The sequence below is a fragment of the Eublepharis macularius genome, chromosome 6 (assembly GCF_028583425.1).
Source record: "Eublepharis macularius isolate TG4126 chromosome 6, MPM_Emac_v1.0, whole genome shotgun sequence".
Taxonomy (NCBI): Eukaryota; Metazoa; Chordata; class Lepidosauria; order Squamata; family Eublepharidae; genus Eublepharis; species Eublepharis macularius.
Genome location: NC_072795.1, coordinates 118,135,364 through 118,161,157, shown reverse-complemented (window position 1 = coordinate 118,161,157; position 25,794 = coordinate 118,135,364). Strand labels below are relative to the sequence as shown.

Genomic DNA, 25,794 nt, shown 5'->3' with positions numbered 1-25,794 from the left:
CTTTATAGGTAGAGAAAAACAGAAGGGCTGGAAACGTGTCATCTGATACAAAAGTTTGCAATCAAGTGTGTACATGTTAGAAGTGGCTTTCAAAAGTATATTTCAAGAAACACATTCTTTGGCTATCACATTTTCTTACTAGAAGCCCTGTGTAGAAGAAACTCTTTATATATATCAGTCCTCATAGAAGAGAGTATAACATTCACATTAAAATTATCTGTTTAAACTTGTTACTGCTTAACAAAGAATACTGACGGTTCCTAATAAGACTCTTAAGATCTGAAGAAAATACTGAACAGATCCAGGCCATGCTCCCGAGGGAAATGCTTGGTTCTGTTACAAATAGATTTCTTTCCATAGAGCCGCTTGGATGGTAATTAAGCTAGGTACTTTGCTGCAGTTCTTGTAATCTCTGTCACTGGTGGATCAGCTTTCGCTCCAAGCAAGCGGCTTCAGTTTGTCATGCTTAAAAAGGACTGGATTAAAACCAAAACCTAGTAACTATTTCATGCTTGCGGAGTGCAAGAGAGCTTTATGATCCTGGAGAAGCGACTGGGCTAGAGCTGCATCTTGTTTGAAGAGGTGTTCAAATGAACCCAATAGCAAGAAGGGGCTTTCTTTCTAATGCACCAGACTTTTGAGGAGTATGAATGGTAATGAAGTAAGTGGGTCGATATTCTTAACCAACACCCTTCAGTTATAACAGAATCCTCCTTTAACTACATAGTATGGGTAGTTGGGTTATGCTGGGATTTGGGCTGTAATCTTGATGAGCTCGCATCTAACCTTGTGCATATAGTGGGGCTCTTGTGTGCGTGCGTGCGTGTTTGTGTGTGTGTGTGTTTTTCTTCCAAGAAAACTCCATGGGAGTAATAGTGATATGGGGTGGAAGATTTTCTGTGGAAAAAAATCCAAAACATTTTTTTTATGCTTTTTTCTGAGGAAAAAATTTCACCTCTCATATGTACATTGTCCATTTGTCTATTCAGGGATGTTGTGCTGCAAATCAGTAGTGTTAGATTGGGTAAATGTGGGTATGAAGAATGGACAAATGCCAGTGCTTGTGTATGGTCCAAGCTTGTGCATGGTGTGTTTTATTTCTTTTGCAAACATTATTTAAATTTGAATAGAATAATTTTCCAAATCATTTAGTCCTAGAAAACCCACATCACTGGGTGATAAGGTGTTTCTTTGTACTCTGCAACACAAATTGTGGCTGTTTCCCCATATCTTAAAAATTGCGTCTCACCCATGGAACACTGGGGGCTTCTTCCCGCGATTTCTGACATCACCCAGATGCAGTGATGACTCCAGATTCTAAGTATGGAATTTTTGTAAAAGAAGCTAGCTGATCTAGGAATTGTTACGGTTTTTGTTCAATGTCTCATGGGTGTTCAACATAAAACAATGTAATTGGTGTTAGACAACAAACAAGGAATAAAGACAGAAAGCAAGAGACTCTTACTTCGGCCATAAGAGAATGCATCTAGAAAGGCAGTCCCTGGAAGCCTTATTTCCTCTACCACTACTGCCACTTTCCTTACCAAAGAAGCAAACATGATCTGTTTTTGATACACTTCTATCTTTGCATGTCAGTATGAACTGTGGCTAAGGTTGCCAAAGGGCCTGTCCCTTTAACAGGGGTTTAATATATGGTCATGGGTAAGTGAAGCTTTATGGCACAGAAGTAAATATCACCTGGTAAATAATATGCTATTAAGGGGATAGGACATTTTTCTCAAGGCCTCTTAGCATCCCTGTTGTAACACATGAATACATAGTGTGAAAATTATCCTTTTTAATGTGACCAGTGGCTCAGCACTGACTAGAAACAAACGTACTGGCCCAGGCAGATTGGTCTGGTCTAGGTAGGGGCTCTCCTCATGTGAGTCTGTGTGTTCTGAGAGCCAAGCTACAAGTGACGCCTGATACAGGTTGGATGCTTGTCAGCTTCCCTCAAGTTTTGATGGGAAATGTAGGCATCCTGATCTTGCAGCTTGGCTCTCCATTTAATTGAAGTTTACAGAGTGGCAGTTTATGGGAGGGAGAACATGTGGTCAGGAGGGGAGTGCAGGTGTCGGGCTCTCGCCAGGCGCCCCCCTTACCCTCCGCTGGGTGTGTGTGTGTGTGGGCGGGGGTTCTGTAAACTTCAATTAAATGGAGAGCCAAGCTGAAAGACCAGGACGCCTACATTTCCCATCAGAACTTGAGGTAAGCTGACAAGTGTCCAACCTGTGTCAAGCATCTCTTGTAGCTTGGCTCTGAGACAAGAGGATGATGTGAAGAAGACTCAAAGAATCATGGCAGAAGTAGAGAAAATGTTAGATAATGGTTTGATACCCAAGGAATCTGAGAAAGATCTGTGGAGAAAGCTTAGGGTTAGGAAAGAGAAGGTTCAGAGAGTGACTAGGGCAAAATTTTTACCGAGCTTGGGGACAGAATTATATGAGCGCTGTTGGTGAAAGCAGTTTAAAAAGAATTGGTGAAAGGGGAAGTTGTGTCGTTAATAACCTGCTGGCCTGTTTTATGTTTTTTGTTCCAGTGGTGTAGTAGGTGGGCTTTGGAGAAATACATACAGGCAGGATTAAGGTCCATCTATGCATTCTGTATTTCAAATGGTGTAATGTTTTAAATGAGTGTTCTTTGGCAGCAAAAGGGTATTTCCAGGACAAAAAAGGCACTCATGCACATCCAGCTTTCTAAAATCTTGTTTAAAGAAGAAATATTTTCAACTTGCCCTTAAAATAATACAGAATTTCCCTCTTGCACATTTTATTTAATGTGGAATGAACTGCCTTTTTTTTTTTACAATATGTGTGTTGTAGCATGTTGTGACAACACAAAAGTAGTATTGGAAAAAAGGATATAGATTCATTTTGACTTGATCTTGGGTAAGTAACTCTGTGGAGAGAAGAGGAACCCTTTTAAAGTACAGGCCTCAAATACAGTCTCCATTTTTGTCTTTTAAAAGTAAACCATCTGCTGTTGCCATTGCAAGTTATACCACTGAACCATTAAAAATCTGTCCATCTTGGTAAGTTATTGTATATTGGCAGTGGCTTGTGTTGCGGTTCTGAATTTCAGGGGATGCTCAGAATGAGATTCTTGGCAGCCAGGCATGTTAGCAAACTTCTACTGAGAAATATGAGCGGTATGCTCGAATACAAGGGTGTAGTTACTTAGTTACAAATTTTCCTCATAAGCACATGAGATACCTTGCACTCTATCACCTCTAATGTTTTGGTAGAACAGGAGCGTGGGTAGGGATCTGCACATGTGTGTGAATGTTGTCTACAGAATTCTTTGGTTGTAAGATGTTATCGAGGCAGAGTTCTACTGTGTTCTCAGGGAGTGTGATGATCTGTTCCGTCCTGTTGAAGTGCAGTTTGTCGTCTCTTCTAAATGGTCAACATTCTGTGACAAGGAGATTTACTGTTGCTGTCTTCTGTTATACTCCCTGCTGAGTTTCTGGCACACATTAACCGCTCTTGGAAGACTTTTCTCTGCAGCCCTGAAGGCTAGGAAGTCTTTGAATGCATGATTTCTACTGGTGTAATACTATTTTTCTGCTTTATATCTGCACCCTGTATCATGTCTTGTATGCTGTGCTTAATGCACATTGTTTACTAGGTGTCTGTTCATAATTGTACTGACTTACATTGTGTAATTCACTGTGCTTATCAGTGAGAAAGATCGACTATAAATACAGGACACAAATAAAATCCTGACAGTAGTAGCTATTATCAGTATGTCAGTGAAGAACGTATTAATGGGTTGTATATTGTGCAAGTAACAATGATTTATTGTTAGATAAAACACATGCAAGTGAATGAAATTAGTGCTACATACTGACAATAAACAGCTTTGAATAGTAGTCTTGCAATAGAAATCCAATGATGGAATTTTGAATATTGATTGTATCATCACTATTTAAATTCACTGTAGCTGGAAGAAATAATGTTCTCTTGAACAGACTTGACAAACCTGGTCTTCAAGTCACCATGATGACTTTTCCCTGTAGCACCTGGAGCCCCATTGTCCCCTCTGACTTTCAAACACTCCCCCTCTCCCCCAGCACCTATGGGTTACCTTGATGTAAATTTGGATTTGTGGCTGGCCAGCAACCAATTGCTGTTCAGCTTAGAAGCAGTCTGAGTCCCCTGACAGAGAGTTCCCAGGTGCCTGGCAATTGCCTGCCAGTGGCAGGCAACCCAGGCGAACGTGCCACATGTGTGCTTCAGGCAGGGCATGGCAGCATCGCTTCCAGAAGTGATGCCAACACACTGGCTATGGGAATGCTTCTGCACTTTGCTTGGGATCAGTTTTGGTCCCAAACAGGCCCCCTCTGCCAGTTGTCACCCCACCTAGACATCCAGTGATGGCTTTTGATGCAGAGAGGAGTGCAGGTACTCTGTGTGCTCTTAGATTCCCATCTGTGTCATGACTTCTTAGCTTCTAGGCTGAATGAGGGCATTGGAAGCAAGGGCTCAAACCAAGGACTGTGCTAGTCAAGCAGCTTGCTCTGGTACTTGATACATTCCTTTCCAGTTTATTCCTGTTACCATTCTTTATGGAGATGAGTGGGTGGGTTGACTGACCACTGGGAGGACCCATAAGCAACCAGTTGTTTTGCAGTACTGTACAGCAGATATTAGCCCTTAAGCTTGCATCTCTTCCAGTTCCCAAGTGTAACTCCCTGTGATTGTGACAGAGTTGCTGGGCTGTGGGTGGATGGCTGCCAAACCACCATCTTCCTCTGTGTGGGCAGTGCGTGACTGCTGTTGAGACCACTACTACCACTGCTCACTTTTCTACGCTGTGGCATTGCAGCCTATTTCTTCTTGTCTTTACTACAAAGTAAGTCTAGCCCAATCAGGTGTGATTTAGTTCTGAATAAACATGCATAGGATCGAGTGGCACACTTTTTGCAGGAATTTGAAAGCAACACTTTAAGGCTTTGGTCCTATGCATGCCTCACTAGTGAGTGCCATAAAACTTTGCAGTACTTACTTTTGAGGAACATGCTTAAAACCATGCTATAAACATGCATGTACATTTAAACTGGTTTGTTTAGTGATTCCATCTCATAATGGAGCGGTTAACATTTTCTTAATGCTGCTAAGCTGTCTACAAGGGACTTCAGTTTCAGAAAAGAAATGGGATATCCTTGAAGTACTTTCTCACTTCCCCCCCCTCAGATAGCTTGGGGGATAACATAACTGTTGCTCATTTCTGTGAAATAGTCTTTTATCAGTATAGTTCAAGCTATGTATTACTCTTCAGTTGTGTTTCCTAATGCTACTCCAGTCAAACTAGGATATAGTTGATGAGGAAACAGATTAACATCTGCCTGCAGTAGAACATGAAATCAAAATAGTCCCCTCCCCGAGACTGAAAACTAAGGCCTGAGTCATATTTATTTCACATACACAAATTTGAAATGGATTTCCATTCATGCTGTTGAAAACATCATTATGCCTGAACTATGCTTGCTGCATATGTGGTAACTTGCCATCTGTTTTCAATAAATAGAACCATTGGGATGCGGACCATGCCTCAAAGCTATGCAGGTCAGAAAGTTTTATGTTAGTGCTAGAACATCAGCAAGTGAACAGCATTAAAAAAACTGAAACTTTTAAAAAGTGTATGATTAAGTGACTTTGTTTTGAGAGTTTTTATGGTATGTATTTAATGCATCATGTTCAACATCTATCTTTCTATATGTTGTCCTGGTCATTTAGCAAAAGATTATTTCCTTTGCCTGCTGGGAATAGCAAGTGATAAGTTTGTTATTTACATTGAATTATGGAAGGTTTGAGATTTCTGACGTTTGTAATATTGGAAAGCTAGTCATAGAGAAGATATAATTTATTTTAGGATCCAACAGTATGTTTACAGCCAGTTTTAGCCAACGGTCTCTCACTTGATGTGCGTTAGGCTATTATTTTGAAACTTGAAATCTTATTCCTAGGTCTGTTCTTGAGGCAAGGCTAGAGCAGGAAGAAAGAAAAACTTGACATTAGAAGAAATGCAAGTTCTTAGGTTTGAGTTACATATGGAAAAGTGGAATCAGAATCTCTTCAAGAAAATGCAAGGCAGAATCCTTTCTTTTTTTTTTTCCTGTTGGCTTTTTCCAATTTCCTTTGTTTAGCTTTCTAACAAAATACTGATGAGGGAAATATTACAGTTCTGCTAGCCGTTCTTGTTGCACAGAATAATAAACAATAGCTTTTGTCATTAAGCCTTCATAGCACTTTCTATATGCTTAAAATGCGAATCTCCTGAATATAACAGAATTGGGCTCTCTTTTGGTCTGTAAAGTGCCTTACAATTATACTTTGTTACAGATCCTGTTAGATAATGGCTTTGGCTGCTTGTCAAATGATTGTTCAAGAGTGCCAGGCAGAGTATTGCATGGACAGTCACACAGCTGCCTTTCTTGTACTCTTCAAATACTGCAAAAATGAGTGGTTTAAAAGGAACCTTCGTGCAAAGGCCAGTAATTAAACTAAAGCTGTAGTTTTAAGGTGGGGAAGGCAGGGGTGCTAAGAACTTACATTCAAACATGGCCTCCAGCTGATCTTGCTTTGGTCAAACTCCATGCTTATATGTGAGTTGAGCCCTTTTGCTGGACCATGTTGTTGTTTGATGTTCACTGAAGAGTGGGGCAATATTTGCCCATCTCTGTGGCACCTCACCTGTCCTCCAAAATTTCTCAGTCCTGAAAGACATTGTTTCTAAGAATACAAGTTCCTTCTAATATTCTAGGATGTAATGCATTGGTCCTAACTCATTTATGTTAGCAAGGTATTCCTTGACCAACACCCTTTCATTCATGAGCTAAAATCCTGAGCATCCATGTTACTTTACACATTACCATGTTACTTTAAACATTACCACAATACAATAAAGTTTTGTGTGAGCAGCAGGCCTTCCTCTTACGTTGAACTGATTAAAAAACCTCCTGTTTCTTAGCATTCTGTGCTCCACTCAACTTGTTTTGACCCCTAGCTTTCCTGACACTTTCCCTACAAGTAGAGGCTACTTATCCATAGAAGTCCCTGATGACTTACACCTCTTTCAATTTCAGATACATGCTCCGTTTGATGTTTGGCTCATCAGTTATATATTTATGCTGCTAAATCGGCTTCTTTAGATGGCCCTCATTTTTCTTTGTCGTTGGTTTTTGCAATTGTTCCTCTAGCAACTCCCTTCAGGTAGTCCCCATTCATCTTGGATTCCTTTCCCTGACGTTTATTCACTAAAATCAGTTTTCTTGAAGTTCAAGAGGATTATGGTTGTTGTGGATTTTCCAGGCTGTATAGCCGTGGTCTTGGCATTGTAGTTCCTGATGTTTCGCCAGCAGCTGTGACTGGCATCTTCAGAGGTGTAGCACCAAAAGATAGAGATCTCTGTGTCACTGAGAGATCTCTGTCTTTTGGTGCTACACCTCTGAAGATGCCAGTCACAGCTGCTGGCGAAACATCAGGAACTACAATGCCAAGACCACGGCTATACAGCCTGGAAAATCCACAACAACCATCGTTCTCCGGCCGTGAAAGCCTTCGACAATACTTCAAGAGGATTGTTTTTCTATGCTCACCTTTAGCTTTCCATAAGACCAAGAATTAGTTTTATTTGGTCACTCTCCCCCCTGAAACTCTTTCTGCTTTTACTGCATTGACCAAACCCTTCCCTATTGTGTAGGGCAAAGATGGCTGATAGTCTGTGAAAGAGAAAGTTGCCAAAAATATATTGGCTATTCCATGGTTAGCATAATTCCTGTTTTAACAGATTTCAGGTTAATCACATCTCCCATTATGACTAATTTTTGCTCTCTTGAGACATTTACAGGTTTTTTTCCCTTTAAATTTATTGTTAACAAGAAAAAAGGGGAAAATACAAAAACACTCACGGTACATAACCATTCCCAAAGATACTTTGGCAATGTTAGATATAACATTTTATTGCAAGTTTCAAAATATCTAAGATTTGATCTCTCAATTTCCATCAATACTGTTTTCATCAAGAGGTCAAATCTTACATCTGTTGAAATACTTTATAGAATTCCTTTGCTAAGTTTCTTGTTAATAAAATTGCACGAATACGCTCTGATCTAGATGCTAGCTGCAATGCAAGCGAGATGGAAGAAATAATACACCATCTAGCTTATATTTGGAATGCCTTGAATCATTTACGATGACAGATCTTAACATGATCTTGACATCTATGAAAGCCACTACTTGTGTGCTCGATTGTTGCCCATCTTGGCTGTTAAAATCCAGTAAGGACCACATGAGTGAACCACTGAATTCTGTTGTAAATCAATGGCTAACTTTTCCCCGGCTGCTGAAACAGGCAGTTATCAGTCCGCTAATTAAAAAACCATCCTTGGACAAAACTGATGTGGCCAATTATCACCCAGTCTCTAATCTGCCCTTTCTGGGCAAAGTGATAGAGAGAGCAGTAGCTGACCAACTCCAGATCTTCTTGGATAGCTCTAGCGCTCTGGATCATTTACAGTCTGGATTCAGACCAGGGAATGGGACAGAGACTGCACTAGTAGTTTTAGTGGATGATCGTCTGAATATAGACAAAGGCCATGCCTCCTTATTGCTCCTCCTGGATCTATCTGCAGCCTTCGACACAGTAGACCATGTCATCCTGTTGAGGCATTTAGAAACAAGTGGGCATCAAAAGATGTACCCTGGACTGGTTTAAACTGTTTGTCATGGAACAAACTCAAAGGTTGCCATCAGAGATCAGTTATCTCCAGAATGAGAACTATCTTGCAGGGTTCCACAGGGCACAGTCTTATCTCCCATGTTATTCAACCTTTACGTAAAGCCTTTAGGAGAACTCATTCGCAGCTATGGAGTTGGATGTCATCACTATGCAGATGACACCCAACTCTGTAACTCGCTATCCAGGTCCCCACAAAATGCTGTAGGAATCTTTGATCGCTGCCTGACAACCATGGTGAAATGGCTGAAAAAGAACAAATTAAAATTGAATCGAGCCAAGACTGAAGTAATGCTTATTGAAAAGGCAGAGATCTTGAAGGACATTGTACTCCCCACTTTCGATGGAGTTCATTTGACGCTTGCAGACTCTGTTAAGAGCCAAGGGGTTATACTGGATCCAACGCTACTACTAGAAAGTTAGGGCAGCTGCAAAAAATGCTTTCTATAACCTCACTCTAGCCTGGAAGATGACTTCTTACCTTGACACAGCCGACCTGGCCCCCTGGATCCATGTAATTGTAACATCAAGGCTTGACTATTGCAATGCACTATACATAGGTCTCCCATCTAAGATACTAGGAGACTTCAGTTAGTGTAAAATCCTGCGGCTCAACTGTTATCAGGAGTGAGCAGAAGCATGAACATCACTCCCATCCTACAGTCACTCCATTGGCTGCCTATCAGTTACTGTGCTCAGTTCAAGGTACTGGTTATTATATACAAAGCTCTTCATGGCCTTGGCCTGGCATACCTATAGGACCGCCTCTCGTCCTATGTTCCTCCACACCAGCTTCACTCATCTGAACAGGGTCTCCTGCAGGTGCCAGCCTCCATGTGGGCGAAATCAACAGCAGCCCATACACGAGGTTTCTCTGTGGTGGCCCCTACCAGGTGGAACAGCCTGCCTGAGGAGGTCAGGAGACCCCCCCCCCCAACACACACCCATGGCTTTCCACAAAAAATGCAAAACTGAATTATTCAGAAAGGCTTTTTACTCAGATTGGAAGGCTATATTGTAGGAAGAGGGTCTCGGATGCTTTGCTAATGAGTTAGGGACCGTAGACTTCAACACTATGTTACCTTACATATTATCTGTTGCTTTAAATACGTACTCCTATGCACTACCTGTTGTCTAATGTCAGTTCTAATGTCATGTTCTGTTTCAGCATTTCTTCAACTCTGTATTGGATTATTGGTAATGCTCTGTCTTTGTAAACTTGTATTTATGTACCCTGGGTTTATTGAAATCATGTCCTTGACACTGTGTGGAAATGTGCTTGATATGAATTGTATTACTCTCAAACAGTGTAATCCACTTTGAATCTCAATAAGAAAGGTGGACTATAAATGATATAAATAAATAAATAGTGCCCCTCCGGACTCTCAGTTCAGAGGCACAGCAGAGGCCCAGGTAGACTAGGCAGTCACAAGTTCACCATTGGTCTTGTGTCTCTTTATTTTAATGAGAGCCCTGAGCCTTTTAAACAACCAGGCCCTATTCTTTCTCTGGGGCACCACCAGACAGGACCATCTGTTTCCCTTGTTAACTGCCACTTCCCCAGATATTTCCCTGAGATGTTGGGGCAAGGAACTCTAACAACAACAGCATCCAATTTATAAACCTCCCTACAGGACAACTTAACACCCACTCAGTGTGTTGTTATTATCCCCACAACAGTGACCTTGTGAGGTGGATGGGGCTGAGAGAGCTCCGAGAAGCTGTGACTGACCCAGGGTTACCCAGCTGGCTTCAAGCAGAGGAGTGAGGAATCAAACCTGGCTCTCCAGTTTAGCGTCCTGTTGCTCTTAACCACACCACCAAACTGGTTCTCCTTTTACGCTGCCTCTGTATGTGTATGTAATATATGGTGGCAGCATATAGTGCCTCCCCTCTCTCTGTGCCTAGGCTGGACTGATTTGTGTCGTTTTCTTCACTGAGGCAATTCACTCTCAGTCAGCAGGGATGAACACAAGGGAATTCACTTTAGATTATCACTTTAGACAATGGTGGAGAGGTCCAAATCCATGGATCATCATTTCTCCATTCTTGAACAATTTCTAACTCTTCTTATCTTTCCAATCCTCTCAGTTACAAAATTTCTTCCAGTCAGCTTCCAAGCTAAAGAATATTGTAATGCTCCAATGTCTTTTCTGTTGGTTGTTTATGGGAACTCTTTAAAATCTACCACAGCTTCCCCCTCCCCCGGTTCTTTCTATTACACTTGAGTAATTACATTTAGTCCCCCCCCCCCCCTTGGTCTGAAACCCCCACTGATCAGGGTCAACAAACTTCTCCACATTCTTCCCAGTCCATGTGAGGTGCAGCCGATCTCTTGCCGGGCAAGTCCCCAAAACAGGACGTGTTTCAGCACCATCTGTTTAGCCAGTCATACACCTGAAAGTATTTTTTCACTTGCTTTGTAGTCTCTACCTGTTCAGAAAAAAATTAATAAAAATGCTACCTGATGCCCAAATTCTTTTCCCATCCTTCCTAGAGCCTCATACTCAGTTATATGAAACCGTGATTTGTTCCCATGTGGATGAGCGGGAAGGGATAATGATCAGTAGGCAGAGAAGCTGTGTTGATATTTGCCCTGTCTGAAGACTCATTGTTTCATAAAATGAATAACTAGGAATATCAAATGAATAACTATGAATATATGCTGTTTTCAACACAATATTAAACAAACTTGGTGTCATGCCTCAGGTGGGGTGAGCCACCTTATGCTATCACCACTCTGGGATTTAGGGTCCCTTGGGAAGGCCCAGAGTACCCTCCCAACCCTTCTGACCTCTGTAGCTTGGCCAATAAACAGGCGTGAGGACCCAGCAGAGTAACAACAAACAAAAGGATTTATTTACAAGGAGGTCAGTTAATCAAACAACAAGCAAACAAGGTGCCTTAGCAACAATAGATGGGTGAAAGTAAAATAAACAAAAGGCCCTAGCACAACTGAACTCACTGCCCCTCTGTCTGCCAGGCCTGTCTTCTCCCCCTACCTGGATGAGGGCCTCTCTCCCTAGCAGAAACCTCCTCTGGGCTGCTCCCTGGGAGAAAGAACACAGGCCTTCTCCCTCCCAGACTTATATAGTACCAGCCCCCTGTGTTCTGATTGGCCAAAAAGGATGCCAAAACGGCCCAGGGGCTCCTGGGAATTGTAGGCAGGCCTACTCCCACTGCTAACAGGCTTCTGAGGCCTTGCTAGGCCTTCCTGGCACAGCCAGATCATGACACTTGGCCATTTCAAAGTTGTAACAAATGTTAGGCGATTATCCCTGTGAATTTTGAGATGGATTACATGTATGTTTTAATGATTTATTAAATGTGGGCAGGAGGAAACAAAACCATAAGTGCATGTAGTAATCCCAATAAAAAAAGTTAAAATTATAACTTCATCTGATTAGCAGGGCAGGTCAAATCAAACCCAAGGCTAAAATTGTTTTATGTTTCCTTTCCCATGATAGAAGGTGTATTTGAATCACCAGTCATTTAATATATAAGTTGTGCTATGAAACATGACAGTGAAGCTAAGATGCCCTGTGACTTCCATGGAAGAGAGTGAAATTTTGTTGAAATAGATGAATGAACAGCCACAGCCGTGGTATATCATGCACAGTTCTCTGGGTGTGCTAAAATTTATTTTGACAGTGCTTTGTTTTCTTTCCCTTTAAGGTGCATACAGGGTGTATGGTCTCTTAAAATGTTTACAAGTATTACGCCAATAAAAATATAGTGAAAGCTTTAACTTGCACCCACTTAACCAAAGATCTCAATTAACAAGCATGCTGCCTCATTCAGATGGCTGCTTACCACATGGTTGCATGAGCTGGGCAGGCACTGAGTAAAAGCTCTTGTTAGTTGGCATCACTGCGTAAGCAGCAACACCAGTTCCCTGTGGATGCCAGTTAACAAAGCGTTTACTGTAGAGTATAACATGTAACACGTATCTCATTTATTTTGCTTTCCTAATGAAATATTTTAATTCAAGCTCTGCTTCCGGGACATAAAATTAACAGGAGATACTCCTGAATTTTTTAAATGAATATTTCAAAATGTAGTAAATCAGATTACGCTTTATTTTGGGTATCATATTTTTTCAATTTCAAATTTTTCTGGAAAACCTATGTCATTGTCTGTGGGCTTGATAAATCTTGCCGTTTGTCAGTTCCTAGATCTGTGCCCTGGGAGGCTGCACATTTTACCAGCTAACAGGTCCAGTGGGCACACAAGCCACACCTGCCCCTTTCAGTCGAGAATAACCCGCCACCACCCTTCTCCTTTTCTTCCTGTCATTAATGGTTGAATCATTTCTTCCCTTTAGGGACCAAAGAGCCTTCCTTCCTGTCCTTTGTAGCCTGTTACAGCTGCTTTCTATCAGGAGACTCAAGGTCTTTTTGGAAAGCTTCTGAGAGAATTAGTAGTTTGAATGGCACAGAATTTTTGTAGCTCTTACTGCATGGCTTAAACACTAGGTAGTTGACTTTAGGTACACAAGAAAAAGGCTTTCTTGAATTCCTTGGAGAAAGGAGAATTGCAGCATGTCCATTCCTATTTAATGTGCACCTCCAGTCTCTCAAGTCCTGTAAACTTTCGTGGATATCTAAAACTGTGCAGAAGCTTCTTGGAAGCCAGACTCTCTCCCCCCCCCCCCCAATAAGTTGTATTGTAATCTTGAAATAATTGAGCTGTGCTCAGCCATCACATTACTTTCTTCCCATGGGTAGCAGCGTAGCAATATATGGCATAAAACAATTGTTTCCATTATTACTGGTTTTTTTACCTTGCCTGTGGTCATTGCTCACTGATGTGTGGGAACATCTGCACTCTCTAATGCTCATAAGGTCTGTTAAAAATCAAAAGTCTGCCATATTTATCACACTGGATCAATTTATCCATCTTAAGCTGTTGTGGAACAATTGAGCAAATGTGGCAAGCATTTGGGAATACAAAAAGTCTTATAGCATGTTGTGCAGAATAATATTTTGGAAATCCACTGTTGCTCTTGTAGCTTAAAAAAGTCTACTTGGAAAATGGGCTGGTTGTTTCCTAAGCATCCTGTGTTCTAGCCCATGGGAAGGTAGAATATTGGACAATGTTCTACCAGTGTAATTGGCATGTTTACTGGCAATTATACTGGCAGAACATCCGTGAGTATTCTGCAGGTGCCACAGGTGACTGGAACCAGGCATGGTGTTCCAAATGAAGCCTTGCCAGTTTTTCATACAAGGCAGTTTATACTTCCTTATCTCTCCAGATCTCTCCTGTTTAGTTCATCCTAGAAGTTAATTTTCTTTCCTAACAGCTGAATCACAGTAGTGGTTTGACCTCATGAGTGACTAAGCTCTCCAAATCTCTTCCTCGTTTGTTGTTCTTCAGTTGTTGTCCTAGCCAAGTCCTAAAACATGACTGTACACTTACGCTATTGTAGTAGCATATAAGAATGCAGGTAAACAAATCTTAAGCATAATTAACAGTAGCTGTTGAGGGCAGGACAGTGCCATGGATGATTATAATTGAATCCAGACCTGGAATGTGCTCTGTCCAGGCAAGGGTAAAAGCTGTCTCTCCCTGTGACTATATTCTGCCTGCAAATCACAGAGGCTAATTTTGCCTGCCTGTTTGCCTGAAAATCTTTCTGGGGGCTTGACTGCACAAATGCAGGTAGCAAACTAAGCTAAGCCACAGCCTCAGGCTGTGAGATTTCTTGTTCAGGTCCTAAGGTCCCTGAAAGGTTAGAGATGCCAGCACAGCTCTCTGCCTCAGTTTAACAATGCTTTTATCAGAAAATATTAATACCAAATTAAGTGAGCAGGTAAAGTGCAAGATAATGTATAATCTTTCATTTTAAAAACAAATGTTTTTGAATTCCATTGAGCTTCAAACAGCTACAATAGGAGACTTAAGCAACTTAACCTTTTCAAATAACTTTCATGTGATCCTGGGAATTAAAATAAGCATAAACCTACCACAAAATTCACCTCGCCCCATTCAAGTACTTCAAGTCTTACAACAAACTACCAGAATAGCAGGAAAAAATTGACACTAAGCAAGCTCTACAACACTGAAATCCCAGTACTAATACAGTGTAATGATGATGATAAGGCTTGCTGGGACATATTGTCTTGCACAGTTTCTTGTTCCACAGAAAAAGATGCCTTACACACCAAGTAAGCCAAATCACCTGCCATCAAGAGGTTGTCTCCTAGAAGATGACTTTGGGCAGTCCTACATTGGTGAGCAGGATTATAAGCAGAGAGGCAGTGTTTAAGCTTAGCTTGAGTAGAGAAGGGAAACTTTGCTTATGGGTATTTGCTATGTTGGTCATGTACAATCAGTTAAGAGGCAGGTAGTAACTAAAATGTCTCTAATTGGTCAATTACGACAGCTCTCTTCATCAGATGCATCTCGAAAGAGCTGTGGTTCTCAAAAGTTTATGCTACAATAAAGTTGGCTAGTCTCAAAGGTGCTACTGGACTCTTTACTATTTTGCAACTACAAACTAACATGGCTAATTCCTCTGGATCTAATTGATCAGCATCCCTGCTAAATTCCCTCTCCCCATGTTCTCCAAAAACCAAAACACTTGTATAGACCCTATTAACTTGGCTTGATCCAGATCAGAAAGTTGGGTTTTGTTAATTTAAGCCACTTGTCAGGAGCTTGGCATTTTCTAACGTAGGAACCCACTTTTGGTTGACTAGAAGCAAAGCCTGTCGTGTTAATCACTTTTATTTATTTGCCTGATGCACGTAAGCTGTCTGGAATCCTTGAACTCATTAACACTGTGTTGAGAAGCCTAGGCGAGGTGGGGACAGTTGTCAGAACATGTTTGAGCTGAATGCAAATAGGTTCTGCGTATACTTCATTATGTGCAATCTACCTCTAGCAAACTCTTGCGTACGTTCGCTAAAACCTATTCTCTACAGAAATGGAGGCCGAAGGAAATACTTGAAAGAACTGGAATGTTGCCAGCACCTGTTTGGAATTGAAAACAGCCATCTGGTGATTTAAAGCATGGTTCACCAGGCTACCATGGCAACCAAGTATTAAATAGAAGCTGGCTATTTGAGTTTAGAGAAACAAAATCCTAATTGAAAGAATGTGACTCTTTAATCCTGAAAGTGCTGGTGAAGCACATAAACTAAAATAATGTTACTAGGTAGCAAGAGGGTCTCTGGAGCATTACAGCCCGTTATAGTTGTTTGCTGACTGAAAACTGTCTTTCCCATTACAAGTTAATACACTGCAGGTTTTCTTATGAGCCTTTTTATCTTCCCTCCATGTCTTTAGTCAATATCCTGTTAGCATCAGTTTAGCAATACTTGGTTTAGTTGAATGAGAAGGATTGTATGCCCATCCTTAGAACAGGAGTGGGCAGCTTTTTGATTTTTAAACTTATAAACAACTCTGCCTCAAAGACGGGGAGGTAATTTCTTTTATTTAAAAGGTATTTGAAACATGCCTTTGAAAGATAAAGCACACCGTAATGTACTAGTAGGACCATTCTGTGAATAGTCAAAGGCAGCATCAGACATACAAGTCCAGAAATTTTAGCTGGCCTTGGTAGCTAGTTAAAACTTGAGGTCACCACCAGCCCAGTTTCAGTTGGGGGGCCATAGGCAAAATCGAGCTGAACTTTGGTTTGTCATGTTCCGCATGACTGCAGTGATAACAGACATGGGAGCAGGGTGCGGCTTATCTCTGCAGTTACCCTCCGTTTCAGACACAGGATGGCTCTCATCTACTGAAGTCCAAGTTATGGACATGGGCAGCTAATCCTTAACTTCACACTGAGTTTTGGGACCATGCAGTAGCAATGAAACTGATCACTTCTCTGTACCTCTGAAGACCAGAGTGAAGTCAAAACTTCAAGCGCTATTTGTTTTCCTTTGAGTGGGGGGTTGACAGTCACCAGAATAAAATAGGTGCTCGGCTTGCCCTTGCAGTAATCCTGCTTAGCGATTGCAAATATATGACTATTAAACTCACAGGTGAAGGAAGAGTTGCATCCTCAGTTGGATTTCCTGCAGTTATTCTGCAGTTGTTCTCTCCCCCACCCCACCCCACCCCAGAGAATATATTGTTTCTCATTAGCCGGGGCAACTCCAGTGCAGGGTTTCTCTATACACCCCCACTACCTTGTTTTGTCTACAGGGAATTAATTTCTATAAATTTTCCTGCAACACAAAAATTGGATACTTCCAGCCTCTGAATTTTCAGTTGTCACAGAAATCTTAGTCTCCATTTTGAAGAAAATTGTATCCAGGTTTTATAAAGTTGGAAAACTGAAACAACCATGCAGTCAAACAGTGATGAAATACATTAGTAAGACTATACATAAACAACGGGTACAAGATAAACATTAGAATTAGCCACTGTGGATTTGAAAATATTGCCTTTTCCCTATCTGATTATTAGGGTTCCCACTAAAAATGCATTTTCTAGTGTGTGTTAAATTGTGAGTGCTTTTAAATTTGCAATCTGTGTTAATTTTGTTAATTGGACTATTATAATTTGTGCCTTCACAACTTGGTTGCTATCTTGAGTCCCAGGAGAGAGAGCAGAATAGGATTTAAATAAATTCAATTAATGTGTTAAGAAATGAACAGATTTTGTTCCTGGGAAACCTTCTGTTACTAGGAATGTGTGAGAACTCAAAGAAAAATGACCCTTTTGGTGTGTGCTGCAATAGAAGTGTTGTGTTTTCCTTTGTATTTTGTAACTACTTAGTTACCTACAGAGCAATTGACCTCAGTATTTTTTCCAAAAGTTTCCAAGAGGTCTTTCCTGCAATGTACCCAGTAATACTTTGATTATAGTATTTATGTAGTCTGTGTTTTTGTGGCTGTGGTTTTATTGTATTTGGTTTCTACTTTATCAGCTGCCTTGAGCAGGTCTTTAGAGAGGCAGCAAACAAACTTTCTAAATAAATGTTTGAGACACCATTTTTATCCAAGTGATTTTGGAGATCAAAATGTTCAGATAAAGAGTACCCCTGTTTGCATAGAACTTCATGTGCAATATGATTTTCAACAGCAAACTATAAACATCTGAGAATTGTTTGATACATAGGCAAAATAGAAGAAACTGTACTCGAAGCTATATATTCCCTTTGCCAAATATGTTTGGATAAATAACCAGATTTGTTTACCTTGATGCATTAGTAGTAGTCTGTTTGCAAGGTAATTTGTGACTGTTGCTGTTTACCTGAAATATCAACACTCTTTATTTGTTAACAAAGTTCGCTGTCAAGCTGGGAAGGAACTACCTTCTGCATTCCACGTGACAGCATTCTGTATATCATGTAAAGCACCCCATATTCTTGTGCTACCCGTCAAATTCATCATGCGCCTCTGTTGCCTAAACCACTTGTAGCTGCTCAGCTGGCATTAGCCCATTGACCGGCTTAACCTCCATGCCAAAACCTGTAGGCACAACCTGAATGTGAAGGTGTTCCTGTGGGAATGGCAAATACAAGTCTTAGTACAGACTGGCAGTATTTGAGTCCATTGGGGTCTTAGAGACCAACCAGATTTTCAGAGTGTAAGCTTTTGAGTCAGAGCTCTTCAGACAGGGAGCTCTGACTCTCAAAAGCTTACTCTTTGGAAATCTTGTTGGTCTCTGAGATGCTACTGGATTCAAATCCTGTTGTTTTACTGCAGACCAACACAGCTACCCACCTAAACTATCCTCTTACCGCAGACTATAATAGAGGCAATGTGTTGAACCTCTTGGAGGAAAAGGATCATGTTGGCCATTATTTCTACGTTTTGTTATAAGCTCTTGTAGATAGCCTTGTGAACAAAGGGCAATTTGTCCCCAAACAATTTTGAAGATGTGTTAATGTGCATTGACAGCAAACATTTTAGGTTAATTGCTGGACTATGAAGAGGATTCAAAGAGTCCTGCATGTTGAGTTTAGGAAGGGAAGAGATACGTAGAGGCACAAATCAAATGTCACATTTAGCTCTTTGATTTAATAGATTCTGGTCGTGCTTAAATTTGTGTTGTATTATGGCTGAAATATGTAACTTTTGTTGAAGTGGGAGATCATGTTATTTAATTTGAGCTGGCCACATGTGATAGCACCACTATCAGAAAGCTGAAGCAGTTGTTCTTGGATTATCTTGTGGACTCAAAGGATGCCTTTGATGTGACTTGTGGAGGAGGGGAGTTAGTCTTTCCTTTCCCATGTCTTTGGTTGTTCCTTGATTATTACAACTCAGAACCTGTATTTTACATTCATTGCTTAATGTGTAACTTCAAGCCTAAAATATTTCTATTTTTCAACAGGTTGGTCTTTGGAATGCTGTATCCTGCTTATTATTCATACAAAGCCGTAAAGACAAAAAATGTGAAGGAATATGTAAGTGTTTATTTTTTTCAGTTTTTAGATGTATTTACATTTTGATTGGTCAGTGTTAAGGTGGAACCAAATCATGCCAGCTTTTGCTCGGGTGCAAAAGTTCACAGTTTCTAACAGTATGCTATGAGCATCAAGATAAGAGTTTTGCATAAAGTGCTTTATACTTGAAGGGTGTAGAGGTAACACTGACTTCCTGTTGGCCATGGTTAACAAATGGCTCACAGGGCAGCATACATGGTTCTCATTTTATCCTCACAATAGCCTTGTGAGGTCAGTTAGGATGAGAGAAAGTGGCTGATCCACAATCACCCAGTGAGCTCCATGACACAGCAGGGATTAGAATCCGGGTCTCCCCCATTCATCATCCAACACTTTAACCACTATGCAGGACTGTTTTCCCTCTCTAAACATTATGTCTGCACCCTTGGACTGCACAAACTGAAATGTTAGTCAACACCGATCAAGCAGATGCTCAAGGACATCCTGCTTTCCAGCTGTGATTATGACTTGAAGTAGTCCTGTGTACTTCCCAGAGGCCCCTTCCAGGTGTATACACTATAAATCAAAACGAGCTGACTCTTGTTCTACTTGAAGCATTGACTGGCTGGTGGTTTGTTATTAGCAGTGGTCGTGGAGGGATATACCCACCTATCCATGGTCATATGCAGAGGGCCAGGAAGTCACTGGTAAAATGAGTAAGCCAGACTTGCCTTCCTTGAGCTTAATGTTCTGTTTAGTCCCTGCAAGTTCAGATGTTGACTTGGGTGGACAGGGGGACGTTGATCTTTCCTCCTCGTACTGCTTCTGTTACTGACATCATTTTCAGGCAGTATAAATAGGGCTCAAAATCATAGTATCCCTCGTGGGAGACGCCTTTGTAGAACAGTCTAGTGAGAAAGAATCTTTAATATTGTGCCTCCAGTAAAGATTTCTTGCTTTGCTTGGTTTGGCCTGTTTGTTTTTACATCCTTCATACTAGGTGGTTGTTTCCCCCTTTCAGCTCTGCTGCCCCTTTATCACTGCTGCCAGTTCCTTCTGAGGGAAGGGTCCATCCCAGCTGTTGGTTATTGTTCATGGGCTCGAAGGAGGGGAAACCAGGCTGTAGCTTCACATTTGAATTATACATTAATTCAATGGTGTTTAAAACCATTAAGTCCAGAGTCTAAAATTACCTACCTGTGCCACTGAATGGATCTTAACAGTACAATCCAGTCTAAGTCCATTTATTTCAATGGGTTTAAACAAGAGTAACTCAGCATAGGATTGTATTTAAGTCCTTCAAAAAGCTGGATGCAAAATGATTTTACTTCACCTGAGTTCGATCCTGGCAGAAGCTGGGTTCAGGTTGCCGGCTCAGGATTTACTCAGCCTTCCATCCTTCCGAGGTCGGTAAAAAGAGTACCCAATTTCTTGGGGGTTAGTGTAGATGACTGGGAAAGGCAATGGCAAACCACCCCATAAAAAAAAAAGTCTGCCAAGAAAATGTTGTAATGTGACGTCCCCTCATGGTTCAGTAATGGTTCGGTGCTTGCACAGGGGACTGCCTTTACCGTTTTTGTTTTTACCTTCTTCAACAGTATTTCCTTGTCATGTTTATGAAAGACTGGCAAGTTAGGTAGAGCAGATAGTATGTCCTTGAGGGTGTGATTATACGGGGACCACCCTCCTTCTCAGTCCTTGGCTGTTGTCCGTAGAAGAGTCAACATATGTCAGCTGTTATGCAAAGTAGCTGACAAATCTTCTCCAAGCTACAGAGATCAAAGGTTGTTGGTTCTGCTGACCTGTTTGGACACTCAAAAAGATTAAAAGTTTAAAGCTTATAGAATTGTCCTTGCTTGGAGGTGGGGAATGCAATTGTGTTTGAGCCATTTCTCACTGCCCAGGTGTTGCTTTAAATTCTTAAAAGGTCAGTAGAACCTTCCAGACTTTTGAAAAGTATAGAATTATATCATTCTGAATTAGAATAATGTTTATTGTATGCGGCCAAAGGCCATCACAGTTAAGCCAACGAAACACATAAGTAAAACATGAACAATAAAACTATAATGTTAAATACATAAAAGTACATTAAAACACATCAGCACCTTTGCTGTACACAGGTGAAGGAGTCTTAACTATTAAACACTGTTTGATCCTGGATTTTCTTAGCTGCCATGGCAAACTTGCTGCTCTATAAGTGATGTGTGGATCCAGACTGAAAAAGTGGAGGGTTAGTTTTTCCACCACAGGTGAAGAATTAGTGTTTTTTAGGATTTCACCAAGAAATTTATTTCTAGGCTCTGTATACAAAGGGCAGAATGAAATATAGTGTGGAAGGTCTTTGGGGACTAAAACTCCCAACAAGTACAAAAATGGGCAGCAATTGGTATTTATGTGTAACTACCATCTGGAATGGCTGAAGGCCTGGTTTGTAACCTCAGAAGTTAAAGCTGTTCTAAGATTAGAAAAGGTGATTTTGGTCAAATAAGAGGCTCTGCCATGATCCCTCTTGAACAACTTGAACCAGGGAGAGAATTTGGAATAGAGAGTAGTAATCTGTCCAACTCAGCATTGGTTTTAGAGATCCCGTCTCATATATTGAAACCAGGCCCCCAAAGACATCCACCAGAGAATAATGATGGAGGATATTGGTAAAGCCTGCTGTGCAAACGGCTTCTGAATGCAGCAGTGCATTGCTTTGCCTTAACAGTGGGGTAGCGAGATGCGTGCTCAGCTTTCCGCTCAGTGATCCCCGCTGCCACCAAGATGCCGATGCTCGTGATTAACACCAATGTCAGCCGCCAGGCCATACTGGAGAGCCTGCCCGGGGAGTTCACCCAGCAGCTGGCCAAGGCAACTGGCAAGCCAGCCCAGTATATCGCGATCCACATCGTGACCGACCAGCTGATGTCCTTTGGCGGCTCAGCTGAGCCTTGTGCCCTGTGTAGCCTACACAGCATCAGCAAGATAGGCGGCCCGCAAAACAAGGCTTACTCGAAGTTGGTGTGTGACCTGCTTACTAAACACCTGCAGATACCAGCAGACAGGGTCTACATCAACTATTATGATATGAATGCTAGTAACGTGGGCTGGAATGGATCCACCTTTGCGTAAGGCTCTTTGTGAGCAATCTCTCTAAGGCCTTCTTTAGGCACATCAGCCATCACAGCCAAGTTCTCCTCCCTACTGCGAGCTCCTTGCTGGTTTCTTGCGTGCATCGTAGTTGTAACATTTCTTCCAATGGAAAACAAATAAAAACCTAGAAGGATGTTGAAAAAAACAGTGGGGTAGCGGAAAGAGTCCTTTGCTTTTTCCAGAATCTAAATAAGGCCATGTGCAAATGGGCTCTGATAGACGGTAACCCAAGTTCAGCCTGCACTAAAGCTGCTGGAGTGCTGCGAAGCAAAGCTAGAATTCTCTTTAAAAAGAGATTTTGGATTGGTTCCAGGGTCAAGACCAGACATTTCTAACTCCAGGTCTCTGCACCATATAGAAGATGCCTTACACTAAAACAGTTTCAAGGCCAGCTCGATTAAAAATCCTCTTTTTGAGATTTAACATTTAAAGATGGCCACATGGTTTTCAAAACTGAGGCTTTTGTTATTGCCAGGTGGGATTTCCATGAGAGGGTTTCGCTAAACGTCACCCCAAGATACTTAAAGATTGTACGTTGTTCAGTGGAATTGCCATCTATTAAATCTTCAAGGTCTCTTCCCCAAGATAGTTACTTTGGCCTTGGCAAAGTTGATGTTTATAGCCTTACTCTTACAGAAATTGCTCAGTTTGTTCAGCATCCTCCTTAAACCGATACAAGTTAAGGACACCAACACCATGTCATCTGCTTATAGGAGAATCGATACTTTCCGACCCCACCCCCAAGAATGGTGGAAAGAACTCATTGCCTGACAGACTTGGAACGATGTTATTTAAATACAGATTGAAGAACAAAGGGAATACAGCATACCCCTATTTGACCCCCATAATAACTGGGATCTCCTGTGTTAAAGTGTTTGTGGGGCCTACCTTAACTCTAGCAGATATATTGGAATATAATTCTTGAATCAGGAACAATAGACATTTATCAGTATTAGCGCCTGCTAGTTTTACCCACAGTTGGTTCCGATCTATTGAGTCGAAGGTAGCAGTTAGATCCATAAACATTGCGAACATGACCTTGGTGAGGCCCTTAATACTCTGTTGAGCCAGCTGGTAAAGAATCAGGCAGTGGTCAATAGTGCCTACCCCTTTCTTGCTTGCTTAGGATGGATAACGTTATTGAAGGTCTCCCAGTCCTCCTTGAAGGCTATCCAGCAGGCTAATTGGTTGAATTTTGAGGAACTGATTTGCAGACCTTTTTAAATACTGGGACTACAATACTAAGTTTCCACCTTGAGGGGAAAACAGCCATTTGATTGATCTGGGTAAACAATTTGGCAAAGATGGGCAACCACCAGTCAGGTAAGGATTTAAACAACTCGGGAGGGATCAGGAGCAGAATTGGGTGTGATCAGATTTTCCCTCTGCTATTGTCAGCAGGTCTGTACAATATGACCATTTATACATCTCTTAATTACTAGTGGGATTTTAACCAACAATCTACATAGATTAGATACGAATCGGAGAGATAAGACAACCACACAGAGCCCATATCCTCAGTGTCATAAGCGGAGGTTGAAGATTAGATATGGGATGTGCACATAGTTAGCACCACCTTCCCTTCCTGCACAGTTTTGGGGATTTAAATATTTTGGGATTTAAAAATTGTATTTAATGGGACTAAAGATAGTATTTAACATGCCTAATTTTGAAGTCTTGGTTACAACTGCAACAATAGATCTGTGTTCCTGCAAGGAAGAATAGTTCTTCTAAAAAGAGCAAGAAATTGAATGAGTGGTTTAGATTCTGTTGTAAGAAAAAACAGTTGATAATATGAGACGTGGATGGGAAAGTCTCAGCCTGGTTCTTTAAATAATGCCATTTTATTTTGGCTGAAAATTCTTCATAAGTCCCTGAAATGGCTGAGAATATTTTTTTTGTTAGCTTAACTTGGTATGAGTTGTCCATTTATTGAGGAAAGAAATCCAGGCATGAACTTCAGAATGCTTTGCAAGCTTAGTTAAATTTCTACATGATGTCCCTACTTCCATTTTGGCACTTCACATATTTGTTTATTTTGCATGATTCGAATATGGAGAGAGAAAATTAGAATGGAGAATGAAAGATGCAGGGCTCAAAGTTGGCCATGGTGCTTAAAAATTTCATTGTAGCCTTTGTGTTGGTGGTCCTTGGCTCCAAGGAGGCCTGCTTAGCCTTGACTAGAGCCAGGGCCTTTTCAGTCCTGGCTCCCACCTGGGAGAACGCTCTGTCTGCTGAGGTCAGGGCCTGGCAGGGCCTACTATCCTTCCGCCAGGCCTGCATGACGGAGTTGTTCCGCCAGGCACATGGCTGAGGCTGGGCCTCCACCAGCCTGAAAAAAGGGGTGTATAAAATTCTAACCCTCCCAGTGAAGGCTGTCCATCATCCTGTTTTTAAATCTGTATGAATAGAAATATGCTGCTGTATTAATGATGTTTTAATGTGGGTGGGATTTTTATTGTGTTTTAACAGGTTGTTATCCACCCTGAGCCCGTCCGTGGGGAGGGCGGAATAGAAATTTGAAGTAGACAGACAGACAGACAGACAGACAGACAGACAGACAGACAGACAGACAGACAGACAGACAGACAGACAGACAGATAGATAGATAGATAGATAGAGGGCGGGCGGGCGGGCGGGCGGGCGGGTGGCAGTCCATGCTCTCACCCTAACCTATCTCACAGGGTGATTGTGAGGATAAAATGGAGAAGAGATGTAAGCCAGGTTGCTATCGGGGAGAAAGCTGGAATATAAATGAAGTAAACAAATAAATAATATTTTCAACAAATTATTATGTTGTAGCATGACTCAGGATTTTCAGTGGAAGTATAATGTCGGACTCTAGCTACATGTGACTTTCTGTGCAGAGGCCACAGACATTTGGGACTGGACCTCCTGGTACCACATGGTGTCCGATGGAGAGAGCGAGAGGGGGAGAAGAAGGGTTTTGACTGCTGAGGAGAGGCAGCAGATATATTGCTGACTGATTTCAAAGCTTGTTCTGATACACTGAAACATTTCCTGTTTAACCACAATTTATTTATGAGTTTTAAAATCATTTACTCCAGTGTCCCATCTTGTAAATAAAAGTCCTTTCCCCCCAGTTTTCAACTCTGGCTGTCCTGAGGTGGTAGCTGGGGAGAAACAAGACACGCACGCACGCATGCACACGCACTCGAAGGGCCAATATTTCTAAACTGTACGGTGGCAGCATATATGTGGAAAATAACCTCTAAGTTCCCTTTCCCCACCAACCCTGGGCAGTAGTTGAGTGAGAGGAGGTACATCCAGGCTGCCTGTATGGTGGAGTCTCTGGAAGAAGAAGGAGGGGGGACCCTGTGAAGATTTGGGTCAGGGCTCTCTGCCTGCTGTAGTGGAGGCCAGACAGGTGGCATGTTGTGGTAGACTCCCGGCCTTTACCTGCCTGGGAAGCCCAAACCTGTGAAGGGAGGTTTAGGGTGGGTGGCAGCCTGAGTGAAAGGCAAATGGGCCCTTGCTATGCATATTGCTGGGTCAGACAATACCAAGGGGTATATTTTAAACAGAACCAGAGTTCACAACATGAATGG

General features: G+C 41.6%; 2 protein-coding genes across 2 annotated transcripts in view; both read left to right on the top strand.

Annotated features, from left to right (window-relative positions):
• REEP3 (receptor accessory protein 3) overlaps positions 1-25,794 on the top strand; it is a 77,473-nt gene that overhangs the window by 7,070 nt on the left and 44,609 nt on the right. The window contains exon 2 of the mRNA XM_054982451.1: positions 19,039-19,111. Coding sequence (XP_054838426.1) covers positions 19,039-19,111 — 73 coding nt within the window. The remainder of the gene's footprint in view (positions 1-19,038; positions 19,112-25,794) is intronic.
• LOC129331853 (macrophage migration inhibitory factor-like) lies at positions 21,828-22,305 on the top strand. Its single transcript, XM_054982454.1, has one exon. The coding sequence runs from the start codon at positions 21,857-21,859 to the stop codon at positions 22,202-22,204; it is 348 nt and encodes a 115-aa protein (XP_054838429.1). The 5' UTR covers positions 21,828-21,856; the 3' UTR covers positions 22,205-22,305.